This window comes from Mastacembelus armatus, chromosome 13 (assembly GCF_900324485.2).
Source record: "Mastacembelus armatus chromosome 13, fMasArm1.2, whole genome shotgun sequence".
Taxonomy (NCBI): domain Eukaryota; kingdom Metazoa; phylum Chordata; class Actinopteri; order Synbranchiformes; family Mastacembelidae; genus Mastacembelus; species Mastacembelus armatus.
In genome coordinates, this window is record NC_046645.1 from 23,949,049 (window position 1) to 23,960,339 (window position 11,291).

The 11,291-nt window shown below is 45.7% G+C and overlaps 1 protein-coding gene across 2 annotated transcripts in view; it reads left to right on the top strand.

Annotated features, from left to right (window-relative positions):
- The first annotated feature begins 1,527 nt into the window (after window positions 1-1,527).
- actn4 (actinin, alpha 4) overlaps window positions 1,528-11,291 on the top strand; it is a 46,404-nt gene continuing 36,640 nt past the window's right edge. Inside the window, exon 1 of one of the 2 annotated variants that reach the window (XM_026299400.2) lies at window positions 1,528-1,923. In XM_026299400.2, the coding sequence (XP_026155185.1) occupies window positions 1,798-1,923 (126 nt within the window). In that variant the 5' untranslated portion in view covers window positions 1,528-1,797. The remainder of the gene's footprint in view (window positions 1,924-11,291) is intronic. The other variant, XM_026299399.2, reaches the window with a different exon arrangement.

Below are 11,291 nucleotides of genomic sequence, written 5' to 3' on the forward strand. Positions count from 1 at the left end.
CAGGTTGTTTGAGGCTCGGACACTGGAAACTATTTGATATTTTACAAAGAAAACAGTTTCAAAGTGTGAATGATCACATCCAAATGAATCTATGATAGAAATAGTTTCCCTTCCAAATAAGTATTTTCTGCCCTCACGGCATCATCCAGCGACTCTCAGACAGGACCTGTAGAACCAGCTCTGCTCTTTCTGAAGTTATTAACAAACAAAGTACTGTCTGTGCTGTTTTCCAGTGTCTCTGCCACAGGCAGTCTTATTCTAATCCCTCAATTTGATTGGTTTTTGTTGCAGCATAAATCTCTATTAGCTGCAACATGTTTCTGCACCCAGACTGTTACTCAAAACTCACACATGAAAGCTTCTCCGTGTGATGAGCAGTAACTTCTCATTTCTGAGCAGACAAGCTGATGCAGTTTGGAGTTTGGACCTCAGCCACAGAAACACAACATGCTGAATATCAACATTTGATGAAGGATCTGTAATTCTGCACCTGACAGACCATACTAGCTCCTTATTGTACCTACAAATCTAGTTTACCACATAAATAGGATGAATTTATAAACCTATAATCCACCCATCCATTATCTATACCTGCTTATTCCTAATTAGGGTCAGGGGGATCTGCTGGAGTGTATCCCAGCTCTCTTTGGGTGATAAAGCTATAATGTTTGGGTTAATTTTCATAAGGCAGCAGCAGGAAAATAAAATCCAGCTTTGTAAAAAACAACAGCACAGTTTGCAATATGGACCATTTTTCTGCAAAGTATAAGGGATATGTAAAAAAAAATAATATTATAAAACTTAAATGATCCTGTAATGTAGTCCAATCCTAAAAACCACAGTAGACGGGTAATTAAGGCACCACTGGGTGTCACAGTTTTATAGTTTTCACCTTGTCGCGTTTTCAGATTTATAGTCTTTCATTGTTTCATCAGCTCACGTTCAAATGTCCTATGAATATTCATGAGCTGTCTGGGCCTATGGAAGCTGCTGTGTCCACAAACGCACACACTTATACCGGAAAACAGGTGAGGATGTCTTCAAAATAAAAATGTCACACTTGTCACACAGAGGTGGAGGATTAACGAAAATAAAATACATTTAAAAAAATCCACATTTACAATTAAAATTCATCCATAATAAATTTACAATTAGGCCTCCATTGTAAAATTGATAATAAAGATAAAACACCGACGTATTATTGTGGCGACAATTGTAAGGAACGTTTATATGTTTAGTAATAATTAATATATATAGGTCTATATAATGTGTGTGTATGTGTTTAGATTGTTTTGCTAATAAAAACCTTTATTGAATAAAGAGGTATTTTAATTAATAGAGGCCACCACTGTTGTTCAAAAGAGAAGCAAAAGTTAAAGGAAAACAGACGAGCTGTTCGATGAGTCAAGTGTTAACAAAGTTAAAGCACGCACATGAATTATTGTGAAAGGTCAAAGCGGAAGCGTCTCCCCTCCCTCCCTCCCCCCCGCCGGTCTCTGCAGCTCGGTAGGAGCGGCCGGTTCCTCCCAGCAGCCTCATCGCGCACAGGGAGCGCTTTTCTCCTCACAGCAGCAGCGGGGATTTCTGACTGCACACACCGGATAGTCATCACTCTAAACACACACTCACGGCTGGAAGCGGCGAGAACGCACGGACTCTGTCCTCGGTCGCGTATCCCTCCCCATCCCACCTCTTTGAGTCGGGCCGTCGTTGCTTTTTCCCGTTTTTATTTTTTATTTTTGGACCTTTCCCCCTCAGACAGTTTCTCTGTGGCGCACTCAGGTTTCCTTTGCTGACATGGTAGATTATCACGCTGCCAATAACCAGCCGTCGGCCGGCGGGGCGCAGTCCTACATGGTGCAGGAGAATGACTGGGACCGGGACCTTCTGCTGGACCCGGCCTGGGAGAAGCAACAGAGGAAGGTAAGACATCCAGAGTCGGGCCCAGCTGGGCCGAGTCAAGCCGGGCTGAGAGGAGGCGGCGGCGGGCAGGAAGAAAATAGCAGGGGAGGGAAGGGATGGGAGTGGAAGGTCAGACCGAGTGCGGGCCTCTGGTTTGGCTCTGTAGACCCGCATGTATTGTATGAAACAGCCTGGCTCTGCGCTCAGCCCGTCCCGAGGCAGTTCTCTGGTCAAACGGGTGGTGAGGAGCACCGGGCTGTGCGCAGGGCCTGGCTGCTGCTTGCTCTCTGTCAAACGGGCTTTTTTCCCGGCACTTTTCCGTCAGCGACGGAAACAAGCGCCACATTGTTGCAGAATCCGCACAGTGTCTGAGCAGAGAGCGCATAGAGCGGATACAAGTGAAGCGGTGTGCGTGTAGAGGGCCGTGAGTCCTGTCCCACTTGTCTCGCTGCCTGGTTGGCTGGTCGGAGGCCGATACTGCCTGAGGCCAGGCGACTTTCTGCTGCTCAGTGCTGGGAGATCCGACCGATACCGCGGTGCTCAGGGCCGATACACAGATACTTTCACTGTGCAGCTCACGTTTCGTCATTAGACCTGAATGGACCGAGCTGTTGGCAGCTCTGAAACCTTTAGCTAAGTTCCTTCCATGTTTAGCAAAGTTGTCTAAAGTCAAAGAGAATCTGAAGTCGATTTTAAAAGTCAAACCTGAGGGAACTGTGTGGGAAATGATAGTATGGCAGGATGTGCACTGGTTTGTCAACCAGCCAGCCCTGTGGGGTCATGGAGACAGTGAGAACACCTGATGTTTGTGCAGAACCTTGTCGTACCTGTGTGCATGTTCTCCTCACAACACTGAAACATCCAGGTTTCTACAGCCAGACTCTTTTTACTGCACAGAACTAAACGCCCACTCGCTGCAGATTTTAGCCTGTTACAGTAATAGTCTGCTCAAACATTTAGATGTTAAATAACAGCAAACCACTTGGCACCATATGCTGCCTCATGTCCTAATACTACAGCAGTCGTCACCACTGTTACGATCAGAGTAAGTCAGTCTACTCGACGCCAGCTAACATCAGCAGTCATTTACTCTGCTGTGCCTCTGTTTGTCCTTAATCAGTGCACACGTGCCTTTTCTATCTGTGCACAGTTTTCCTGCAGTTCTTCATGCACATTTACTAGACTGAGGTGACCTGTGCCTTTCCTGAGTGTTCCCACTTTAGGTCTATCTGAAAGTATCAGCCAGGCCCGGGAGTTAACCTGAAGGAGGAGGACTCAGTAAATGATTGAAAGGGCGTGTTTGGTGTGTGCAGTGCTAAGCAGGCTACGCACCCCATTTCATTCAGATGACTGGCATACTTTGTAGTGGTGTGACAGCATGCCCGGCATTGAATCATGCATTTTTATAAGGCCACTCAGCATTTTAGCCGTGAGCAGCAGACATTCCAGGAAACCTGCCCGGTCCAGTCCTCTGCTGCCAGTGAGTTGACAGTGGACACTCTGCCTGCTTGTCTAGAGATCACACAGATCACAGTTTCATTAGAAGCAAAATCTGACCTACCAATCATTAACAGAGTAGGGCTTGTTGTGCAAACCTGGGCTGAGGTCTGTTCCTGTGTGTCCCTGAAGCTGTTCTCTCCAGTGGAGCCTTAGAGGAGTTGGCTTGACTGGGAGCAGTGTGGTCTGGGGACATGTGTCCCTGCCAAGCTTGAGCTGTGCTGCCTCACATCGAGGCCGGGAACCAAGGGCAAATTCCTGCAGCTTGTTCACGGTCACTGTCGGTTATTGCGCAAAAGTGAGCAAATGCCTCCTGCAGGAATATCAGGGGAGACGTGGGTGTAATGAGTGTGGGAAAGGCTTGGTCTCTGTGGTGTGTGAGGAGCAGGTAGTTTGACTCACTGATTTACCACCTTGAGGATTTTTGTTTGTTTTGGTATTCTTACCTTTATTTGGTGTCACCTGTTATGGGAGATGGTGAGGTCCCAAGGATCCCACCTCTCTGATTATTGTGAGGTGCATGGTTTGGACTGTCTCGAATGGAACCCTGAGCACATCCTAAGTTTAGGATCTTTTCTGCTTATTTGGGCAAAAAAAGCACTCTGAATGCACACACCTCATCCCTCTATCTTTTCAGTAACAGAATAATATGAAACTGGTGACAAAGTTAAAAATGACATTGTCTGCAGTTTTTCTTTGCTCCATTTGACTCAAGTTCAGTTTCCACTTTTCAGATCCAGTCTGCACAAGAACAACTTGTTTTGGGAGTCTCCTGTGATTTAAATAATCCAGTGCTGTGCAGATCTGTTCAGTGTGGGTTAGGGTTTGTTAGGCAGCAGCAGCGTTTGTCCTTGTATGTTTTCAGTTGTCCATTTTCTACATTGAGCAACATTTCTCAACACCCCAGAGTCCCTGGCCTGGGCCCAGCTGGGTCCAGTGCAGTGTGATCTGTTACAGGCCTGACAAACATGTTAGTCTTTCTCACTGCTCAGGGATCCACTGCACGTTGGAACATGTCAAGTATGCAGTGACGCCACCTGAGCTGTTATTGTATCTGGCAGTGTGGCAGATGGTGCATGCAGATCCAGCTTCTCAGCGACAGTTAGGCTACACACAATTCTCATGTCAGGAGGCAGAGAGAGAGAGAGAGAGAGCATGGTGCATGAGCTCACAGGGAGCACAGTGAAGTACATGAGCCAAGCGGCCTGGAGCCGTTGGCATCAGTGCTGATCAATTGTTTTTATTTGTCAGGGTGATTTATTTTTTAAATTAATTAGCACTCATTCCCACTTCTGACACAGTAGTGCTGGGTTGGCTCACTGAAAACATAACTGCAACGCAATAAGGGAAATGTGCGATTCATAGCGCTTTTGGCATTTGTTGAAAGAGTGCTGCTAACACAAGACCACAAGAGAACCGTACTAAAGGAGTCCTAATGTTTTTAGTCCCTTCTGTTGTTGTGGACCTGGAATCAGCGGAGTTAGGCTGCACACAGTTCTGATGTTTATCTGTCTTCATTTGCACTGAAGTGACTGGAGCTAGACAATGAAACGGACTCTTAGCTGCTGCAGCTGATGGAGAGATAGGGGGGTTGATGGGGTCACTTGATCTAATGTGATAATTCATCTTGTTTCTCTCACACAAGGAATCACTTGTTGAGTTATTTCAGCTCTGTCGGTGCAGATGTGTCGCTCCGATGTCCCAAAGTCAGCAGTGTGTGTTTGTTTGTGCCCAGACACAACACGACAAGTTTCCTCCCTTCCCTGACAAGGTGGGCAGCTGGACAATGTCAGTCCGTGCTTCAGCCTCCCACCTTCACATGCTTTCAGGGTGACTGGCAGCCGGTTCAGATGGCCCGGGTTGGCTCAGGACGGGATGCGAGGACAAATGGACCGAAAAGTGCATCTTGCTGTTATTGCTGCACTGGCAGAGATGTGGCTGCAGGATAAGCTGCCAGGCTGTCCCCTCTTCCAAAGCAGCCTTTAAAAATCCTCTTTGAGGACAGCTGACTGAATGGCCTGAACAACAGTCGACAATGCTCTGTTTGTAGAGCATAAAGGAAGCAGCCACTCTGATTGGTTGGCTGTGTGTGAGTGTGAGTGGCTGCACCAACCTGCCAGTGCTGTTTGATACAATAGGAAGTGATTCTTTTGTGCGATCAGAGCAGTTTTCTATAAAGGCTGACGGGCAGGTATGAGTCCTGCCCCACATATGTGTCTGTGAAATGGTTGATTCAGTTTCCTCTGCCTCACTGTTGAACAGTAGATCAGTTTAATCCTCTTCACACACTTACGCATTAATATGCACCACACTGGTCCTGCTTCTGGTGCATATATCTGTCAGCAATTAGATGAGCGATGAAAACGTTCCCACAGTTTTAATAAGTTAGTAATTATTTTGTATCTCCAAACTACTAAACATTCATGGATTGTAATTTGCTGCTTTTCTCTTTATCTTTGTAACTTTGGCTTCTGGCAGCGAAAATTACTTTAGAGATGTGACATTAGCTCTTGGAACTTGAAGCAGTAGTAAAAATAATCAGCACTGTAGCTGATTAATACAATAATTTTAGTTTCTGCCTTAATTATGATTTTTATAATCAAGGACAGCCAACCCCTTCATTATGAGTTTTTAGAGGTTCGTCCTGCTGATGGCAGTAAGAGTCAAGGACAAACATGGCTGCATGTGACGCACTTTTCCAGACAGTTTATTTCAACCTAACTCACTTCGAACAGCAGATGTGTGGAGGCATTTTGGGATGGAAGATAATGGTCAGCCTCCCTCTGCCAGCTGATTCCAGGTCAGCTGTGGTTCCACCTCTGCTGATCCTGGATCTAAACAACGAACCAGTCAAGCAGCCAGGCAGCAAGAGGACGGAGTACAGAGGAATGTGACCCCTCTACCCCCCCACATCTTTCTCGTTCTGCCATTGGTGGCGGTGAGACCTCATGTGGGGGGGACATTCCTTTGGTGGCCCATTACAGCCTGCTAAGCCAGTGAGAGGGGGCTTTTTACTGAAGGGGGGCGGGGAGTCCTGTTTTTCAGCTTGACGGGAAGAGAAGGAGTTGGGGGTTTGCAAGATTGCAGATGTGGTCGGAGCAGTGGAGACGAGGAGGGGAATCCTCCTTGGGAAAGGTTGGGGGCTGGGGAGGAGAGTTTCCAGCTTACGATGTGGCGGAAGTTGTGGCGCCAATCGCTGCTCCAAATATTTGTTTGCAGAAGCCTTTTCAGACACCACCACCCTGTGATAATTGCACTTTGGCACCATTTACTTTGTTTCTAGTGCAGACGCAAGTTGAGAGTGTGGAGCTGTGCAGCACAGCTGTAGCTAATGTGTAGCCCGCGGCTGCCATTGACATTGGTGGGCTCCAGGCTTGTGTGTCTGATGTGTTTCACTTTCAAAGAGATTTCTTTACGGCCTGGTTCCCTCCCACTCTCTGTGTATGCAGGGAAGGCGTTGTATGTTGGGGCAGAGGGTGCGTCCGAGTGTCAAAGGAGCCATGAATCCCTGGATTCAGATCATGGCTGACATAACCTCAGTCCTCTCGCTAATTGTGGCTGTGGACAAGCTTACTTCTTGGCTACTGCACATAGTTAGGAGGATTAGAAAACAGCATTTCCCAGTGATGAATTGAAATTGGCAACAATAGGGACTAAGAATTTCCTTTTGGTTGACTGCCAATATTCATGTTGATGGATTTAGCTCAGACCCCCCTTTTCCTCACTTGTCCTCCCAAGTCTAATATCAACAGAGAGTTAAAGGAAGAGTCTGACTGTTTCTTTTGACCTCAGTACTTTTTAACCAAAGCATCAGATGTGCTGGTTAGTCAGGACAGCAGTCTGCTCAATAATTAGACAACCGACAGAACCAGGACTTTGAAGGCATCTCTCTGAGGACCTGTAATGTTTTCCCCCTTTTTTTCCCCTCTGTGTGGGAATGTGTGTTCTGATGCAGACCCAGTGTCTCTGAGAGGTCGGAGGGGGTGTTAGTAGGAAAGCAGCAGAAGAAAGGGTTTCGTGCGTGCGTGCGTGCGTGTGTGTAGGGTGCAGACTCCTCTATATTACGGGTCCTGGGGAAGAGATTGACGGCAGGTGACTTCAGTTTTCCAGCAGTTTCACAGCTGTAGGTTGGTCTGTAAGTAAACACCGTGCAGTCCCATGTCCTAACCTACTGCACAGGTGTGTGTTTGCCGACATGAGTGTGTGAATTTGAGTCTTTCTGTTGAAGTTCATCTGTGGTCCAGTTAACATACAGGGAAATAGACTGAGGAACATTTTGAAAACAATGTAGTATTGAAAAACCAAGGCTGCAGTCCAGTAGTAACTTCCTCCCTATTGTTAAAATGGCAGGATTAACAATAACCTCACACCCACATGTTTGTAGGTGTGTAATTGGGCTGCAGAAAACTGTACTCACTGCTGCAGTTCCCAGATTGGATCATTCTGCTGGGTGTTTAACAGAGAACGTTTGTATGAATGCAGTGTTTGCCTGGAAATCTTGATAGTACAGGATTTTTCACTAAGGCTGAAAGATGTGAAAACATTGTCACCGTCATTGCAGTCATCAAAAAAAGAGTCCAGTGTAAAATGTGCCCGGTGTTGTGCATCCTCACTGTGCCACACTATCTTTGAATCTGCCCTTGTGCTTCCCTCTCCCGTCTCCATGGCTGCAGAGTGCAGACAGCGTTCACACATGCATGTGTGAGGCAGCAGCCTCTATTCTGAACCACAGCGCTCTGCAGCGCTCTGTATTTTTGGAAACCCTACTTTAGAGCTGTGCTATCTTCCTGCACCTGAGACAGGCCAAGAGGCTTCAGGCTCTGCACAGATTTGATCAGGAAAAAACTGAAGCAGCAGCAGCAGCAGCAATCCCCTTATCTCAGTGTTGCTGTTTCATTTATTGTTATAAAGAAAGCTAATGCATCACACTGCTCCGTACGCTGAAGGCTTTAGATACATGTGCATTACCTCCACCATCAGCACATCATTGCCAGTGCTGGGTGATTTCACAATGCTGTTCAGGTGTCACACTCGACCAGTGTGAGCAGATGTATTCATATTATGGTGTTATTGCAACACTGATGTGCTTTTTCTTTTGAAAGTGTTGTTCCATTGCTGGTTTTATGCTCCCTTTGTTCACAGACATTAAACAGGTGTTTCACTGCTTTTCTTACCATATAAAAGTCTGTGTACCCGTTACCAGTCGTTTCTGATGGAGTTTTAGGTCATTTAATGACAAGATCTTCTAAGCACTGTGGGAAATTTAGGATCCAGTGAACTGTGGAGCCTGACCAGTAGCAGGTACCTTGATATCTGCAGGTGTCAGGTTTAAATTTCAGGGTGGAACATATTTTTCATCCTGTCTGGGGTGAGGCCAGTGTGGCTGTGCAGCAGCATCTGCACCCCCCACCTCACCTCACTGACCCAGATTACACCCCAGCTCAGATGCTGAGATTATATCCAGATCTGACACAGATTGGAGTCTCAGTGTATCCTGAGGCAGCAGACCATGTTGTTGTTCTGTCAACTGAAGCTTGATACTTATCTGCTTGCATAGCCACACCTAGACAGGTTCTTCTCCCTGTGGGGTGTGGGTGAGGGAGGAGGATTTAAAGAGAGCGAGAGAGCGCACAGAACAAGCAGGCAATGCTTGTCTGGTAACAAAGGGCGAGCTAGGATGGTAGGCCTCATGGTACATCTGGGACATGTTTATAGACACACACACACTGCAGACATCTGGAGGGGATTTTCGGCCGGATCAGGGGTTTATCAACGTAGGTGCCACACAATAACTCGCAGTCTGATAATCATATGGCTGCAGCTCCAGACGAGGTCTGTGCTCTGAAACATTTAGAGCATCATGACACAGACACTCTGGTAATTGCTGTTCTTTACTGCAATGTGTTCCCACCAGTTACCTCAAAATAAATGACAAATTTAAATACAGATGTTTAATGCTTAACTGCTATGATGAAGCTGAGCTAAATGATGCTGGTTTTATGCAGCCTCTGGGGTACCTTGATAACCTAATGCATGTAAGAAGCAGTAGTAATAATTAAATAATTTAATTGTGTCTCAGTTTTATTTATCCGATGGGTGCACTGTGCTACTTCAGCATGGTAAATCACAGTACTGTCTGAGTATGAGCTACCAAAAACCAAAATCTGCTGCCAATGAGCAAAATAATTAAAACCTCATAGTAAGGTATTAAAATGTTTTATTTACATTGATTATTGCACAAAGCTGCAATTCTGCATTTTTTTCTTGATCTAGTTAACTAACTGGATGTTTAAACATGGCTTCCTGCAACAAATCCCTGTAAAATGTCTCTACTGTCACATGTGGGATGTTCATGAAGCAGCATAGTGTTGTTTGCATTGCCAGAGGCTTAAGTGCAGATTTTACTGAAGTTATTTGATGGCAAAATCTGTGTAATTCCTGTCATGTGTTGATTTATGATTCTGTTTCTGAAAGCCAGTATTTGACACCAGCATCAGTGACTTTGTGAATGAAAAGGATTTTATCCTCTTTTAAAAATCGTCAAACCTGTTGTTGTGACGTGAATCTGCAGGAATGACTTGAATGCAGCCCTAATGGGGATTCACTTGATGAGGCTGCTGGGATCTGTAGGCATCGAGTTTGTTGTGCTCTAAAGACAAAATGCCTCCATCATTCACTGCAGCAGCTAAACTGAAACATAGATGAAGATGGGACAAACACACCATGACTGTGTGTATATGTGTGTGTTTCTTTTGTGCCTGTGTCTGATTTCCTCAGTGAGCTCCTGTTGTATAATTGAACAGCTCTCAATCTGGGGCTCTGGGCAGATGATGAGGAGAAGCTTGCTGGGAAACACACACACACACACACACACACAATGGATAGTGTACATCCTGTTTTTTCTGTTGTTTTTTTTTAAACACACTTGAACCGCCTTTTTTCCATGAACTGTACAGGCAAAGTGGTGAATCTCCTGATGTAGATAATCTGTCATGTCATGTGTTTGTAATTCTTTATAGCTTGTCAGTGCTGATGCTCTGCCACACTAACCTGAAACTAAAAAAGCACAGATGCATTTTTAGTGAAGAAGTAGTGATCACTTCCTGAATGCTACAGGATCATCTGGCCTTGGGATCAGTAAGGCCCTGATTAGGTTAAGATTAAGTTAAATATCTGTTTGTAAATGTGCGTGATGATCAGCAGTAATCAAGAATGAAAAATTTGAACCGGTCTCTCTGGGTTCTTACACCTGAAGCAGTTTCATGTGAGTGGGTATCAGTGGAGCCTGGTTTCAGGCCACAAAGCAGCATCATGAAATATTTACTGACTGTGCCCGGCCTTCAGGTTCCTCTGCTCTTCATTTATAGCGAAGACGCTCTGCTCACCAGATAATCCCACACAACGTGCTGCCGCCCCTCTTCTGACTCCATATTTATTTCTTCTCTTGCGTTTCTCCGTTTGGCTCGGCTGCCAGAGTCGTTAAGGCAACAGGCTCAGACAGAGCAGGATAACTGGAGTGTGTGCTGCTATTTTTGGGATTTAGGCTGATTTGTTTGGGGGGGCATTGTTTTTGCAATACCAACTAGTTTTTCTGTGTGACTTAGCAGTTCAGCTGTGGGGTTTCTTTCTGTATTACAGGATATTCTCTGGTCTGGAATCAACAGGACCAGCCTAGGGCTCTTTCATAGTCCAGGGTGGTTCCTCTGAGACTACAACCCTTGAGCTTTTACAGAGAGACACATGGGATGGGCAATAGGGCCTGGGTTTTGTTTTTGTGGAGTTTTACAACACAGCCCCGGGATGAGATTAGACCAGTATGTTTGGCGTATGAGCCTGAACATGTTGATCTTGTGTGTATTTGAATGTTGGCTGTCCTTGAGCTTTAACAATAT